The sequence below is a fragment of the Alexandromys fortis genome, unplaced genomic scaffold, assembly GCF_014885135.2.
Source record: "Alexandromys fortis isolate MF-2015 unplaced genomic scaffold, M_Fortis_MF-2015_v1.1 scaffold_139, whole genome shotgun sequence".
Taxonomy (NCBI): domain Eukaryota; kingdom Metazoa; phylum Chordata; class Mammalia; order Rodentia; family Cricetidae; genus Alexandromys; species Alexandromys fortis.
The window spans coordinates 190475-208251 of NW_026068020.1; the positions used below are offsets into that span (position 1 = coordinate 190475).

The following is a 17777-nucleotide window of genomic DNA, read 5'->3' on the forward strand; positions in this document are numbered from 1 at the left end:
CCCAGCACTAGGGAGGCAGACAAGCGAATCTGAGTTTGAGGCCAGCCTGGTCTACAGAGTGAGTTCCAGGACAGCCAGAACTATTACAAAAAAGTATTACTATTACACTGTCTCAAAACTAACTAACAAAAGAATCCAGCTTTCATGGGTCCCCATTATAGGGTAGAGAAAAAACCCAGAACCTGCCACAGAATTGCTGTAATTTGTTAGTAGTGTGAAGTGCTTAGAGCTGAGTGGCCCCAGTGCTGAGCCTTGCTAGTTTATACATCTCTGTATCCCATAGATTGTAGCTACCCTGTGTTCCTTCTGTTAATATTGTTCTTCAGTACTTTGCTTGTATCCTTCTTCCTTTTTATGTTTTGTTTGCTTTTACCCACAAACAGGGCTTCTCTCCCACCCTAGAGTGTAACAGGCTCTCTTGGTGACAGGACGCTCTTCTCTGTCTTTGATTCAGCATCTCAGTGACCTCAGCACCTGCTCAACTGTAGGGATATCTGATTTCCCTTCTCAACTGTGAGCTCTTCAAGTTCTCCAAGCACTCATCTCTTTTTGTTGTGTGCTCCTTGGTGCTTTGGAAATGTTAGCTGTGTGAGTGGTTTGTAATCACTTGAGCTTTTCAGAGGAGCTGTTGTATCATCTCCCCTAGGGTTTCCTGCCCCTCTTCTCGTGGTCATCTTCATCCTTCCTCCCTCACTGTGATGTCCATTGGCATGAAGAGGGGTCTGTGTTACTTTTCCTCTGATCTCATCTCTTTGTAAAATCAGATGTACACTTAGTGCCCCTTGTGCATGTTCTTCATCTCTCCTACTCACAAGCATGGATTAAGTGGTGGTCCTGCCATGTGTCTCACGTTGTTTACACAACCTTAAGCCATGCTTAGGAGTGCAGGAGTGTTTACTATTTCAGAAAGTAATATGTGTGAGCTGTGACTTTTTGCACAACAGTGCATTTTTAAGGAAGGGTAAGCAGCCTGGCTCTTGGGAAGGCAGAGGGTTCAGGACACCAGTGGCGAAGAAAGATGAGGCAGTAGGCAGGCTCACCCTAGCAGCGGGGGGCAGCAGCGTTAGTTGAGCCGCTCAAGGCTAGGCTCCAGAAAGAAGACGTACAAATAGCAAGATGAAGTAACTGGAGGGCAAAGGCACACCTGCTTGTCTTGGGAAGTTAGAAACAAAGATCAAAAGCCAAATCACCTGCGACTCTACTGTCACAGGACCTAAAATTGGCAGCTTAATGGGGGTCTCAGTCAATGAAGTGTGTGTTTATGTATTTTTGAATATTTCCTTATAGTTTTATTTTATTTTAATATCACAAACATGTCCCTATTTTACTAAAGATTGAAGTTTTTTGTTTTTAGTGGCTGCCTCTATATGCCATGTCTATCTATTAACAGAGAAATTAATCAGATTGGCACACTGGGGTCTGTGTGCCAGACCAGCCCAGAGCTGCTCAGATTTGCGTATGAGGTTGCAAAACTGTACAGCCCTCCCAGTGGTGCATGAGAAATGCGTCAGTGAAACCTGCGCTTAGCTTAAAGCCTCTCACTTACTTACTTACTTGCTGGTCCTCAATAGGAAAAGCTTATTAACCTCTGGGATAAAGCAGAGCTCATTGACTACTTACTTGATGCTGATATTTCTAATTATTTTTATTTCTTCATATTTACAACACAGTAATGTACATATTGTGCACACTTCTTCGGTTCCATGTTACTTTCTTAAGTTGTAAGAATTGTTGCTGGGTCAGACTGTATAAGTAAATACATTTTACAGTTATTGATTTATTGTTTTGCAAGTTAATGAATATTTTATCTGTTAAGAAGTACAGTTAAGGTTAGAAGATGACCTAGTTAGTAAGGGACCTGAGTTAAGATTCCAGGCACCCCCATATCAAGCTGGGTGTGATTGTGCATGCCTGTTTGGAGGCAGGGGATCCCTGGGACTTGCTGACCAGCCAGTCTAGCCAAATCCATTTTGTAAGAGACCCCATCCCAAAAATTCAGATGGAAAGAGTGAGGAAGACTCTGAGTGTTGCTCTCAGGCCTCTGCACACATAGTGACACACATACACACATGCATTTGCACGAGCACAGCAACGTTAATGTGTGCACATGTATACACAGTGATAAAGTATAATTAAATAGAAATCAAAACCTGCCATTTGTACCCAAAGAAAAGAATTGCCTTGCAGTGCAGTTTCTAAATCTTTACTTATGTTCCTCTTAGTTGATCGGTGCCTTTGTGAGCCTCCTTTTCCTGAAGGTGACTTTTTCAGAGAGCCAGGTGTTGGCCTGTTCATTTGCTGCTTTGTTTCCAGCTGTTGCTTTTTATTTGTTTCATTCTTCCTCCTGCTTCTGAGGTCTCAGCTACTCTCTGTAGCATCCTGTTAGACCCTCTGTCCTAACACGGTGCTGTGCACTCAGGTTCCCTCTAGTACTCTCTTTCCTGCAGCCTACACATTTGATAATTTCACTAGGGAAGATATTTTCAGAATTCCTTTGAGACCTCCTTGGCTCACTTGTGAGTTGTTGTAGCTGGAGTTTTCCACCTGTCGTTCTTCCCCTATCCTACCCCTAGTGTAGTCTGCAAACATCCTGTTTCTCTTCTTTTCCCTCCATTCAGGTGTTTGCTAGGCTGGCATATCTTACTTATGCCTTGGTGCATGCTCCATTGAGCAGACACTGTGGGCTCTGCTGCGGGACAGGGAGTGCTGAGTCTGCCTGTTGAGGAAGCAGAGGCATGCGGTGGCCGGGTCATCTGTGTCCTCTGTTGGATCTGCCAGTTCTGAAATGGGTTTAGAGCTCAAGCAATGCCAGCTCTCCTGGGTCTCCATAGAATCCTGGTCATTTTTGCTTTGTGATTTGAAGCTTGTTGCTAAGAATCTTACATCTTCTAGTTAGATAATGTATGTGCCTGATATTTTACTTTATTCTGAACTCTGTTCTGTCTGAAATACTCTATTAAAGACACTTTTGCTCTTGGCATAAGCATAGCATCTTTTTCTTCATTCTTTTACTTTAAATTGCCTCAATTTAAAATCATTTTCTTACACAACAAATGGTTGAGTCTTGTTTTTTCATATCATCTGATAGTGGTGTCTTCTATGTTTGGATCTTTTACATTAAAGTGAGCAGTACTATTGAAATCCATTTCTCCATGTTTCATGTTTTCTACTTGTTACATTGTTTTCTTTTAACCTCCTCTCTGAATTTAACTGATAGTTTTAAATAATTCTACTTATATATAGTATTCCATACATTAGGAAAAAAGCCAACATTTTTAGTTCCTGTGTTTTCCGTCCTTTCCAGCTCTTCCTTGTCGACTGCTGTTCTACAGGAGGGCAGGTGGCTGACAGCAGGAAGCACCCTCTGTCCCTAACAGCATTGCTGGCATTATTCCACTCTCCTACAAGCTATAGCCTCTTAGGGTATTGTAACTCGTTCTAAGAAAAGTGCAGTTAGCCTACTCTAGCCACAACACCAGTCAAGTTATTTTTTTTTTTAATTGTGACTGTGCTAAGTATGCAGAGACGTTTCTGTTTCATATTCTTTAAGCATTGTGGTGTGACAGCTGTGTCCAGAGTGGGGATGGCAGGAAACATGGAGACTGTGTGACAGTGCTGTGCTTTTTATGCCCTTGGAGTTTGCTGTCCACAGGGTCCCTAAAAACACCCCTGTGGATACTGTGGAGTACCTATAACTGCTTAAAATGATATATGGGGGGGGGAAAGAACTGATTGATTCATTAGATTGATTTATTAGATATCCTCCTGATAGTCCAGCAATGGACTAGAGACTGAGAATCTGGTAGGTGTTCAGTCCATGAGGCAGGATTTCTCTGTAGTCCCAATCTGGTGCTGAAGACCTGGAGGATTCCTAGAGTCTTCAGTATACATTAGAATCCCAAAGAAGTTGCTTCTAATATTGGTACATGAATGCTCCAGCAAGAGGATAGATGAACTTGCTAACAGGAATGAGGACAAGCAGGTGGGAGACAGTTTCCTCCTTCTGTAGTCCTGACCACCCAGCCAAACCATTGTCTACAAGCCCATTAATCAACACAACTGGCTACTTCTCCTTCCAAGAAAAATGTTGAAACTTATACACTACCCGTAGTTTTGCCCACTATGAAGATTCCCTTCAGGGTTCTTCAGAAGGTAGTGTATACTTTGTATTAGCATTCAGTGTATGGTACTGCTTCTCCTATAGCCAGAATTAATGAATCTAGGTATTGGGATGGAAGTAGGAATGGTTCCATTCACTGTCACCCCTAGTGATCTGGTAGGAAAAATTTTGCTTTCTGATTCTATGACTTTTGCCCTGCTGTCCTAGAAATCTGGGTATTAGATAGTGGGCTATTGTTGTGAAGAACTTGACAGTGTGTTTTGTTTGCTTGTTTGTTTATTTTGTTTTGAGGAATGTGGAAGGCTTTGGTGCTGTGGACTAGAAAATCAGTTGAATTTTGTAAGTAGAACTTAATGGATTGTTCTAGTAGGAACTTGGAAGTCAGTGGCATTCTAGGGGTAATCAGACAGTAGAGGGCTCATGGGGTTCAGAGGAAGCAAGGACTTGACCAACAACTAGGCTGTTATATCTCAGCAAAGAATCTGGCTACCTTCTGCCCTCATTCTGAGAACTTGTCTGAACTTAAGTAATGTACTAATCTCTTTGGCAGAGGAAATTTCAAGACAGTATAACATTGAGTCTTTGGTATGGTATTGATATTTGGTATTGATAACCCATGTATAGTTGAAAAAGAGCGATTGGGACAGAAAGAAATAAAACATACACAGTTTGAAGGGAAAAAGCTCTATGAAGTTTAATCTTTACAGCCAAAGCATATAAACAAGGCATATCTTTCAAGAAAGACTTTACTTATTTAAAGAGATTAGCACAGTGAAAGAGAATCCATCTGTTCTGCTTTGGAGGAATAAGATGCCCAAAAGATAAGACTCCACCCAGCTAAGCTTCCACATTACAAGGAAGCCTGGTGTCTTCTCTAGAAAGCTTCAACATACCAGTGTGGTTGAAGGCAAGGAAGGGCCATCCCAAGCTGACAGCTGACCTTGGCAGTGTTATCTACAGGCAGGAGCTCTAGAGGAATAAAATATGCAAGGATTGAGGGGTCAGGGATTCTTCTTCCATGGTTCAGAGAGCTGCAAGTCCAGGCAGCATATGGCCGGGAAGTCCCTGCAAGAAGGCCGACCCTAAGATGGCAGGAGACCATGCAAGATTATTGAATCAAGCTGAGAATGTAAAATCTGGTTTGCAGTGGAGACCCCAAATGTTAGAGATGCCAGAGCCATAGGATGTCTGACAGGAAGAGCTATATAAAGGAATAGAACCAGTTCAAGAAACATATGTGTGTTGGAGGCCGTCTAAGCCATTGGAAACTAAAGTCCTAGACAACTGATATGGAGCTATAGGATCCTGAGTTTGTCCTGACAGGTTCGGTCTTGCTTTGGTCAAATATTTTCTCATATGCTCCCTTTCCTATTCTGTGCCATTGTATGCTGTTGGGAGGGTGTGATTTGCTTTTTGATTTTATAAGAGTCACAATTAAAAGATTGTCACGAGTATTAGAAGAGACTATATTTTTAAACTGTTAAAACGGAAGGACTTTTAAAATAGAGTGAATGTATTTTGTGTTATGATATGAGGAGAGCCTGTTGGGGCCAGGGGGTGGAATGTGATTTGAATGAGAACTGTCTCAGTAGACTCATGTATTTGAACACTTAGTACCCAGTTGGTGGTACTGTTCGGTGAGGTTGTGGAACCTTTAGGAGTCAGAGCCTTGCTGGAGGAGGCACATCACTGAGAGTGGGTTTTGAGAGTTCAGAACCTCACCCCACTCCCACTTTGCTCTCCAATACCTTGAAGGTGTTATCTGTCGGGTCCCTGCTCCAGCTGACTTCTGCCATGCCTTCCCCACCGTATGGACTTGCCCTCTGGAACCCTAACCAAGATAAACTCTCAAGTTGCTTTTAGTGGTGGTGGTTTTATTCACAGTTCTTTTTAAAAAGGTTGTTGTTGGCTTTGTTGTCTGTTCCTTGTATATGTGTTGTGCACATTGTACATATGTGTTGGTAAGTTACCTTCGTGACACCTGCTTTATGGTTCTAACCTTGTTTGGCAAGTCCTTATTACTGTATCACTGTCTGACCTTCAGTTCTGAAATCCTGTTTGCCACCCTGTGGCAGTGCCATCAGGAGGGCGTGCAGGAAAGTTCTCTCTACTCGTGGAACCCCTGCTTTTCAGGTGAGGAGAGCCAGCTCAGGGAGCTTAGCCTGCTAAGGCCATGTGAGTGCAGTACGTATGAGGGCTGGGGAAAGGAAGGGTCTGGTGTTTGAAATCCTGAGAAGTGGAGCTGCTGTTGTGCTCTGAGCCCATGGCTGCCTTGCCCTTCTCTGTCCGTGCCCGTGTCTGAGGCTGTAGTACCAACTTGGGCCTCTGTCGTTCATGCCGACGCTCCCTCCTCCCTCATGTCCACTCTGAAGCTGATGCACTATGCTTTGCTTTCCTGCTTGTCCCTCTTCCTCTCTGCCGTGCTGGTTTCATGTCCCCATGTTGGATCTCTGCTTCTGATCAGTTACTAATTGCTCTTAACCATTTCCTGTACTCCAGAGTGTGGTTTGTTTGTTTGTTCCTGTTTCCCCTTTAGGAAGAATGCTCCCAAGTACTGACATTCTGTTCCTGGATTAGCTCGGGAACTGTGGCCTCTGTCCTGGTCTAGTACTGGCGATTATCTGAATCCCAGTGTTCCTCATCTTGTCACCTTCCCAGCACCTCCTGTTAATGCTGTGGGTCTGTCACACAAATTTCTGTGATTCTTGCTTGTTAGGATCAGTCACCACTGGGCAGTGTGTGAGCTCTGTCTAAGATCCGGGCAGACTTGTGTTGACGGGGGTGTGTGTCTGGCTTTTGACCTCCCACAGATAATACCATGTCATTTTCTAAAAGTGATCTGAAACACGTGTTGATCTGATCCATGCTTAAAAATCATAATTTTGGTAATTACTTAGTTATATGGTTATCAGGGTATGGAGCTGTGTCCTGTAATTTTCCCAGAGTTTGTGAGGTACAACGTCCAATTGATTGCTTTCATTCCGTTTACTACGGCCTTGTCCTTTCCCTGTCTTGTGTCCTCTCCTCAGTTTCATAACAGTTTCCAGTGGTAATTGAGTTGATTTTAATTTCTTGAATGAAAATTAGGATCTATTTTCTAAGACAATTACTGTAAACATGCCACTTGCCAGTTATAATAATTTGGTCCAGAACTTGACCAAATTATTGCTTCAAAGCATTTCCATTTAATTTCAGTTATATTTGTCGGTGCACTCACTCACCCCTGCCCAACCTCCCGGCTTCCACAGAGCACCACTGCTGCCCAGGAGGCTCACTGTCTGCTGGGAGCCCATTTCCAGACAGCAATCTAGAAGTCTGGAGGCAGAGGGAGGCTGTCCACGTAGTTTCAGGCAGAACTATGGTCCAGGAGGAAGCAAAAACAGGCTGTGAAAGGTGGGAGAAAAGGGTGCATTCTGCGGATGGAGAAATCTTTACTCATAAAACCTCAGTTGCCACCTTACTCTTTTCTGTCTTCCTGCCTCAGCCCTCTGTCCATAGTGCTCCCACCAGACTACGGTCACCACATCGTAGCTGGACACTGCTGTGGTAGCTACATTGTTCTCAGCTCGGTTTTTCCAACTGCAGAGTTGAACCAAGAGTTCTGTGAGCAGAACTCTCCTTAGCTGCTCCTGTGTTCTCAGCCATAGAAGGCTTCCTAGTGCCTTTGTTTCTTTAATTATCTCTGATCTAGGGTGTTCTCTCTAGCCTACCTGAGAAGTAGTTCCTGGAGATGTGCTGTGTGCCTCTCATCATTTCTGTGACTCTGCTAAGAGTTGAACCTTTCCAGGTTTAAATAAGGTGCAGAATAGAGCAGCAGGTTACTTTTACAGCCTAACTTTTTCTGGGGTATGTGTAAATTGTAATTTTGTCAGACTAAACATAGATGGCGCTATTGCTCTATTTCATAGACTCCCAGAACACGTTCTTTTTTTTCTTTCAACATTTTCTTAGGATTTTCAGCTATAGAGAAAACCAGGTACCACCCTACTACTTTGATATTTGTTAACATTTACCGTGTACTTCGTTTTAGTTGAAATATTTTGTTACCACTTCAACAAAATCAGACAGTAGCAGGAACAAAACAATTCTATGTGATGCAGTAGAGAGCTGTGTGCTCATACACTGCTGGAATCGTGTTGTGTAAAGAGTGTGTGACAGAGTTGTCGGCTTGCGGCTCTGGAGAGGAGGCGCTAGAAGGCGATGCTGAAGATGGGCTTTGGTCCTGTAGAATTTTAGCTAACGGCTAAACAAAGCTAGCTTATAGAACACAGCTACTTATGTCCTTTGCAGACTTTACTGTTTGCATGCTTGCATTGTTTTAAAATGTTTTCTTATTTTCTGACAGATAAACCAACTGGATATGAAAGCTAATAAAAGCAACCTTAATCTTTGATTGTTTCAAATATGGCCATTTACCTAAACAAGTGCAAACTGCATGGGAGGATAGGTAGGAAGGGCAACTGGACAGCTGCTGTATGGGGTGGGATTTGAGCCACTTTGTGCTAGGACACCAGCTTTTGCTGCTACCCACAAAGCTCATTCTGCCACAGCCCTAGTTTCCCTGTGGTTTCTTAGGGAAGCATGACCCATGGAGCCATGTGCCTTGCATTTCTCTAGTGTTGTTCTAGTCCTATGGGGTCCTGGTTGTCTGCAGGTTTGCATAGTGAGCCTGGATGCTTCTTACAAAGTCCAGCCACCAGGAGCCAGATGAGTATTGAATCTCCACTTAGAAATTGCAGAGAAGAAATGCCCTCTCTGTTGCCTTTACAACTTAGGTGTGGCTGAGTATCTGATGAAAATAATTACTTTGCTTCTTGAACCTGTAAGAAAAGCTTTAGTGCCTTCTCCCCTCAGTTGTCTCACCAGGTAGCCCAGGTTGGTCCGACTTGTGACATCTCTCTTGTCATGGCTTCCCAAGTACAAAGATTTCAAGCATCCAAGGATTTAAGCCTGTATGACTCGGCCCAGCTTTTATGTTTCTTTCTAAAAAAATAAAAAAGGTGTCTCTTCAAGCACAATGGTTATTTTGAAACCAGCTTCAAAGTGAATGCACTGTAACAACACTATAAACATTCTCGTATCAGCAGGGTGAAATGGTAAAGCAAGGAGAGAAGCCCACAGGTGGTATCACTAGTACCCAGTGATGACTGTGGGTAACTAGGGCCCACCTCCTCTAGTGGGATTAATGTTGCCTATTTGTAGTGAGGGCATGTGTGTACCATCTGCTGGTCCCTTTCTCCCTGCTCCTGTCTGTGAAGGACACATTGATGTTTTCCCATTTCCCAAACTCCGAAGGTTCAGTGCTTCACAGAGCTCCCTCAGTTCTAGAGCTGTTTCAGCAGAGTGGCCGCACAGCCCAGGTGATTTGAGGGAGGTGGTGTTTCGGAGACATCTGCTGCTGAACAGCCATTATCTTAGGCTTTTTGTTGTTGTTTTGTTCTTTTAAAGATTTATTTTTTTTTATTTTATGTGCATTGGTGTTTTACCTGTATGTATGTCTGTGCAAGGGTACCAGCTCCCCTGGAACAGGAGTTACAGACAGTTGTGAGCTGCCTTGTGGGTGCTAGGAAGTGAACCCAGGTCCTCTGGAATAGTAGCCAGTGCTCTTAACCACTGACCCATCTCTCCAGCCCCTATCTTAGGGTTTATTTATTTGTTTGTTTGTTTGTTTATTCTATGGATACTTTAAGAGTCAAAGATAATAGTTTCCTCATGGTGCTTATTTTGATGGCTTGTTGTAATTCATGTTTGTCTTTTCAGGGTTCAGGATAAGATGGATGTGCTGAATTACACGACTGTTCCTATCTACCTTCCAGAAATCACGATTGGAGCTCACCAGGGTACCCGAATCTACAACAGCTTCAGAGAGGTGAGCCCTAGCCATGGGGCAGAGTCTGGGGTGCTTGTGGCCACTAAGCCACCTCTGTGAAGAATAGATCTGCTGCTGTCCCCTCGATTTCAGTCATAAAGCAGTGCATCCTCATACACCACACCCAGTACCGTTCAGGTGCATTATCTGATGGACACATACATGTCCTCTGTTCTTTAGCTGGTGTGTCCAGTTCTTCATGGCTCCATCTGATGTCACCGTATTCTTCACAGTGTGTCTCTAAGTCATGAGGCTTACATTTCTACAGTGTCCTCCAACCAAGTGCTGCAAAGCAGCAAGGATAGCAGAGAAGACAGTGGAGGTAGCAGCTACCACTCCGGTCATGTCTTCCTCTAATTTACACTCTTCTCCATGAGCCGTTTGTCCCTCCATTAGTGTGGGGCCATTTCCAGCCCTTCAGCCAGGATCAGAGACTTAGCAGGAGTAGCAGCCTGCACCGAGCAGCATCATGGAATGGAAAGAGCGATCCTCTGTCATGGTCTGCTGTAGCTTGCTCGTTATCGGAAAGTGTGAGATCACTGCATTGAAGTGGCATCGAGGGGAACATGTTAGTCCACTTCCCTGTGAGAGGTGCGTGCGCTCCTGCGGCCTGCACACCAGAAGCATTGATCAAGCGTTCCACCATGGCCAGTTTTGTTTGTTTTTGTTTTTGTTTCCCTTTCTTGAAGTATTCAATGTTTTCTTTTAAGCAAGTAATGTGGGCCTTTTTGAAAATAATTTTATTCACTATAGAAATTTGGGAGCACAGCTATAAATATCCCACCAGGCACCGTCCATTCATGTTGCTGCTGCTCTTACTGTGAGATGAAAGCAAGCAGTTGTGTGTCTCTTCCTGCGTGCACTGTGGAGACTGCAGCTTCCTCAAACAAGGCTGTGGTGGCTCCTTGCTGTGTGTGGTCTGGGTCTGGACTGACAACATCTTAGCCTCAGTGGACTTCTTACCTCCCTCTGCCGTGTAGAAGCAGCCTCATTCAGGTACTTCTTGCCTGTACTGCAGCAAGAGGGTCTACAGTATAGCTGGCCCTGCCACCTCTGTGCTGTCCTCTTTGACCTCATTGGCAGAGTGGATGTGCTGATGTCTAGGTGGTTGGTGCTGACCCTTTTGTGCTTTAGCAATGGGCTGTTCCAGTGAGTGCTGCTGCAGTGCCTCCCTTTCTCCATTCTCCAGCAAGTGTTTGTATAGCACAGCTTCTCTTGTCAGCCTCTCTAGTTCCATGAAGGTATTAAAAACCTCTGTTATTCTCAATATTTGGGATATTTATCCAGTTACAGTGGAAGGAAGGTGGGTTTAGCTGAGTTGTTCCACAGTGTTTTCTGGCCTGTCATAGGTTTTTGCTCTCTGTTTTATCTTACCTTTTTTTCTGGCTTCATTTATTTCCCTCTGCTTGCTGTAATTAGCTAGTAATCACTGGTAATTAAAGTGGTCAGAATTGACATATTTGAGTCTAATATCAGTAGTTTTCCAGTTGCAGACCGTGGGAAGTCACAGACTGCATTGAGCCCCGTTTGCCCAACTCCTGTGACCTGTTGTGATTGTGTGTCTTAATTCTCTGTACATTTTAAGTCCCTCAAGACATTATTGACTCAAGATAGGTCTGCACCACCCACCACTTAACTCTGCTGGGGCTCACATCCTTTCGTGGCTCTGCTTCTGCTTAGGATCATTCCTCCTGGAGGAATTCTTTGTTGCAGCAAATTAAAACGATATTTATTTGATCTTCATTTATCTTTTATTGTATTTTTAAATTTGTTTGAGGGATACTTCAAACTTTTAAAACTGGTAAGAGGAACTGAAGAGATGGTTCAGCAATTAGAGCAGAGGACCTGGCTTCAGTTACTAACCCCAACAGTAACTCATAACTCTAGAACTCTGGTTACAGAGGATTCTGTGCCTTCTCCATGTGTCCACTGGCACATGGTAATCCTTAGCTATGCAGTGAATTCAAGGCTGGCCAACCTGAAAAAATTACCTAATAATAGAAAAAGATAACCTTGTCTTGCTATCTGAGATCACTATAATGCCCTTTTATTATCCTATGTCATCAAACTCATTGAACACCGTTGTTCTTACTCATTGCATGGTCTCTGCACCTTTCTCCAGGGTGCATGCTCATGCATTAGGAATACCACTTCTCGGACCGCTAGGCCTGCTAGATCACACCCCAACCTGGGCTGTGGGATTGTGTTCTCTTGAGTCTTCTAGTCAACTGTAATGACCATTAAGATTGAGACACTCAGCCAGGCAGTGGTGGCTCATGCCTTTAATCCCAGCACTCGGGAGACAGAGGCAGGCAGATCTATGTGAGTTCAAGGCCAGCCTGATCTACAGAGCGAGTACAGAGCGACAGGATTTTGCTGTGGCTTTAGAGCCTGTCCTGGAACTTGCTCGGTAGACCAGGCTGGCCTCTGCCTCTCAAGTGCTGGGATTAAAGGCGTGAGCCACCACAGCCCAGCCTGGTCTCCTAATTGTAGTCCTTCCACATCCTCAGTATCTGCTGTGAGGAAATGCTCTCCCTGTATACGATTTTTTGTGTGTTTATCTGTGTGTGTTGAAAGTCGTGAGTTCATGCTGTCAGGGTCCCACTACTACAGCGTGGAGACAGCTCAGCCTTTCTCACGCTCGCCCTGTTGGCACTTATAGGACTGATACTGTGAGCAGCCTTGCCTGCTCCCCTGTTGGCCTATTACAGTTGCCATGGTTTGCTTCAAACCCTAACAATGTCTGTCACCCCACTCCAGGGAGTCACAAGCCATATTCAGCTTTAGGTTAAACTTGGAAGGGAGACTGTCTTCATTCTTGTGGAATAATATGCTTGGGGCAGAGAATTCTGGATTGCCAGCTTGTTTTCTTTCACCCAGTACAGACTTGAGCATCTTCGGATTCTGGCTCTGTGTTCTAAAGAGCAGCTTGCTATTTCTATGGCATGGTTCTTGTTTCTCCACAGGGTCTGGTTTTTGTCTGCTTGCTGATGTGGTCTTGAGCTTTGCCAAGGGTGTGTATACCTGGGGCCAGATCATGTGCCTTTGTCCCCAGTCGCCTTGAGGTTTGTGAAGCCCTTTGTCCCTGTAACTGGTCTCCACAGTCAGCGCCAGTTCTCTGCTCTCCTCGGGCTCCCAGAGGCTGTGTCTCACTGTGCCCCGTGCACAATCTTCTTACAGCCTTTCTCAGTGTGTTTCAGCCCACACATGTTCATCTGCCATCTTCCAGATCGATCGTTTTTCCTACTCTTTAATCTGCTGTTCTTATCATTGAGCTTTTAATTTTAATCATTGACTTTTTTGTTGTTTCTAGAGTTTACACTTTCAACTTTGCAAAATTAGTTTTGCTGTACAGATTTTTGAAACAGTCTCAAATAGAGTAATCTGATGACTGCAGTGCCTGTCTGAGGTCTGCTTTCCTGCCCGTCTCACTGCTGTTGTGTGATCTTTTGTCTCTGCAGCCTGGCGGGTGTTTCCTCACATCTTCTCTCACTGTGGCTGTTCCCTGTCCCTGTTGTTTGTATTTGATTAAGAATGTAAAGACAGTTTTAGACTTTGACAGTGCTACTCACCCACAAGGAGATGCCCCATGACCAAAAGCAACTTGGGGAGCAAAGAGTTTATTTCATGGTCATGGTGTTTTATCACAGCGATATACCTAAGACAATATACTAAGACAAATACTGAATAACAAAAAGAGTCTATAGCATTGAACATGTGAATTTAATTAAATGTTAGAAATGTTTAAGATTTTAAACAAGTAATTGGAAAAATCTATTTAAATAAGTTTAGCTTTTTAAAAGATATAACAGATATATAATATAATGTGATATTACATATATATCTTTGGGTGTGTGTGTGTGTGAGATGGCTGTGATGTCACCAGCTTTCAGGAGCTTTTCAGGAAGGCATGGACACTGGGTGTCAACTAAGTGTCATCCAGGTCTCCTCAGCACTTCACTCTGTTCTTCTGTGCCAGGACCCCACCTACCCCACCCAGACTTCATGGCACAGACTCCAGTTCTCTGCAGGCTCCTCTCAGCAGTGATGCATGTGCCCCTTGTCCTCAGTCCAAGTCTTAAGGAACCTGCAGTACAGTCTCAGGTGGGCACTGGTTCAGTGAATGACCAGTGTGGCCATTTGTTGACCTTTATTGCCCCGTGTCTTTCCTCTGAAGGGTCGCTCTGTCTCTGTACTGTGTGTTCCTCGAGCTTCCTCTTTGGTGACTGAAAACTGTAACCATTTAGAGGAATGTTGGTTTGTTTGTTTGTTTGTCTTTTAAGAAAACTAAGTTGTTTCCATTAAAAATGATGGGTTGAAATGAAGCATGGTAATAATAACGACTTTCTTCTTAGAGTCAGAGTTTTCTTTGCTATTAGACATTAACAATTATCACAAAATTTCCCTCTGGAAATGGCATTATGGATGAGTCAGAGAAGAACGCATGAAGCCCTCTGTCTGTTTCCCACCTAGCTATTGACTAGCTTTCACAAAGGCTTTCTCTGGCAGCGGAACTGTCTTCCAGCCACTGCACTCAAACCTCAGACAATTCTGACTTAGTGATTTGCTTACACTGCACTGGCAAGCACTACTGTCATTGCTCTTGGGGAGCCAACACTGCCTCACCCCACTCCTGGGAAGCACAGAGTGCCACCAGCAAGATAGTGAGTCCAGCCAAGCACTTGACTACAGTGTTAAGACACTTCATGTCATGAGGAAGGAGGCTAGTAAAAAGGAGCAAACTGGCTGGGTATAGAGGTACAGGAGCTGCGCACCTTGGTACTGTGGGAGGAAGGTCAAGACTTTTCTTTGGGCCGCCAGCTCACAAATAACCACACAGAGACTTATTATTATGAACATTGGGCATAAAGCTTAGGCTTGTTCCTAACTAGCTCTTATATCTTAAAGTAACCCACTATATTTATCTACATTCTACATGTGGCATTACCTCTCTTCCATCTTGCACCCCTGTTTTCTCTCCATGTCTCCTGGCATCCCCCTGTGCCTAGAGCCCTCCTCCTCTTCCATTCTTTCCCAGAAATCTCCCTTATACCTCCTGGCTAGCTATTGGCCATTCAAATTTTTATTACACCAGTCACTGCAATACACCTTCACACAGTGTATAAATATCCATGACAAGAAAGGAAGCTCAGGGTTTTGCTTTGATGACTGTGTGGGGAAAAGTGTCAGGAGAATGGGAACTGGCTAGCCAGTATTTTCTGAGTTTGTTACTTGATTTTTGTTGTTAAAAACGAAAGTTTTTGTGAATTGATTGGCAAAGAGTAAGTGAGAGGAAGTTGAAAAGATGACAGAATGAGGACTAGAGCAGGGGCTCAGGCCATGATACACAGAGGCCCAGCTGTTGCACTGGGGCCATGCTTGGGACTGTCCCTGCTCATTTCGGAAGACTTAGTTGTTTTGTTTTGTTTTGTTTGTTTGTTTTTTTTGTAGTGGCAACAAAACACTTGATAAAAACAACATTAGGGAAGAATTACTTATTTTTCTGAGAGTTTCATGGGTGGCAGTCTATCCTGGCAAGGAAGACAAGGTAGGGAACAACAACTAATATAGCAGTTAAGAAGCTGAGGAGAAGCCACAATTCCTAGGGACTTGTCCATGGTAGTCACTTCTTCCAGCTGGGCCCCAACTCCTACTTTCCACCACCACCCAAACATCTCATCATACTCTATCTATCCAGGGATCAGTCCACTTGTGGATCAGAACCATCATGCTCTTGTTTTCAGAGGAAAACATAGAGGCACAGCCAGGGGTGTGCTTTACTGTCTTCTAGGTCGTTCCCAATTCAGACTAATTATCACAAGTCTGCGCTCATTGTCTTGGCATCCAAAGGTAGCTCTAAGCATACTGTATACCCCGGCCTACTACCTGCACATGTGTTTACCAGTACTTCCTTCATCCATTTAACTCATTATGAAGAGTTGGGAGTTATCTCTACATACATGGCTTTGGCACACAAAACAATTTGTCCCTAGAAAAGACCAACATCTGTTAGCAGCTGCCTTCAGAGAGGCCTTGTCAGATGGTGTAGATCTCACTGATTTTTAACAACATGGTATGTGGGACCATGGGTTTGGAACTGTCACCATTGGGTAGACACCTGAAAACAGCAACTTCCAGAATCTGTCAATAGCCAGTGGTTCAGCAGGGACAGGAGGGTCCCATAAGTCTCTCCCTGATCTATGGTTGACTGTTGACACTGACTCTCATACAGGTGCAGTGCAGGCAACCCCAACTGCTGTGAGATCGTGTGTTCAGTGGCTGTGTCGTGACCTGAAGATAGCATTCTGCAGCATTTTTCCTTCCCGCTTGTATATTCCTTCTGTTCCCTCCTCCATGACGTTGTCTAACTAAGAGGTCTATAAAGGGATGAGCACCCAGCCGTCACTTATTCTTAGCACCTTGAGCAGTCATGAGTCTCTGCATTCACTGGTATTCACTCACAGAGAAGATTCTCTGATTGAGTCAAGTAGCATTTATCTATGAGTATAACCTTAAGTATTTAGAAGGCAGTTTGGTGTCAGGTCAGACGACAGTGGTAAGTTCCCCCTAAGAACCTTGGTTTCCCAACTATGAGTTTGAGAGCGAAGGTTTATCATAGCAGACACGTATTCTCTGCTGTGGAGCAGGCTTCAAATCTAATCCAAGAGCTGATGGTTACCCATAGTAGTGATGCCACTATTGCATTTGTGGATGCATCTTGTCTCTCAAGTTGACTTTATATTTTGTAGGATTCACACCTGGGAAAGACCACTGAGGCCTTTTCTCGCCCTTTAGTTAGCCATAGCACTTCCAGGACTGGGAGAGTCGTCTGGCAGGGAAGAGACAGTTGGCTGGGTTCCAGTTTGATTTCTCTGAATCTTGAAACCAAGGTACATGGTGTCTTATCACTTAGTTCTGGTGGGTATCTGTTGTGGAAATGTTCCTTTACACTGTGTGAAGATGTGTGTGTCACTGTGATTGGTTTAATAAAGAACTGAATGGCCAGTAGCTAGGCAGGAGGAATAAGCAAAACTCCTGGGCAGAGAGAGCTCTGGGAAGGAGAAAAGCAGAGTCACCAGCCAGACACAGAGGAGACAAGATGGGCAGTTCAGAGTAAAGGTAACCAAGCCACATAAAAGAGTGAAGATTTTAAATTATGGGTTAATTTAAGTTATAAGAACTAGTTAGGAACAAGTACAAGCTAAGGTCGAGCTTTCATAATTAATAAAATGTCTCCATGTGGTTATTTGGGAGCTGGCAGGCAGGACAGAGAAAGACTGGCTACAGTTAACCAAGAAGAATACTGAGAACCTGTATTGGGGCTTCTGTGACCAATAACTTACAAGGAGAGATTTTGCATTTGGTACTGGGATTTTTGTTCATGCAGCCTATGGAATAGTAGAAAATATCTGGCAACTGTACCTCTGCCAGAGGACTAAAATTTAGGTTGTGCAAAGAACTAAGAACAAATCTAAAACTTCAAGAAAACAGTTCAATTTAAAAATGGGCCTTGGAAATGAATAGAGAATTCTCAAAATAAGAAATATTAATAGCTAATAAATACTTTAGAAAGTAGTCAACATAATTTAGCCATTGGGGAATACAAACTGAAACAACTTTGAAATTCCATCTCACCCCAGCCAGAATGGCTATTATCCAGAAGTCAGATGTAAGCAGATGCAGTTGGGAACAAAGCACTCTTAGTCACTGTTATTGAGTATGAATTGGTGCATCACTATGGAAATCAGTGTGGAGGGTCCACAAAAAGCAACACATGGACCTGCCATA

At 43.8% G+C, this 17777-nt stretch overlaps 1 protein-coding gene across 2 annotated transcripts in view; it reads left to right on the forward strand.

The window, feature by feature from the left end:
• Positions 1-17777, forward strand: part of Ndufa10 (NADH:ubiquinone oxidoreductase subunit A10) — a 49737-nt gene that overhangs the window by 27189 nt on the left and 4771 nt on the right. Inside the window, exons 9-10 of one of the 2 annotated variants that reach the window (XM_050163059.1) lie at positions 9881-9989; positions 16739-16879. In XM_050163059.1, coding sequence (XP_050019016.1) covers positions 9881-9989; positions 16739-16879 — 250 coding nt within the window. The remainder of the gene's footprint in view (positions 1-9880; positions 9990-16738; positions 16880-17777) is intronic. The other variant, XM_050163061.1, reaches the window with a different exon arrangement.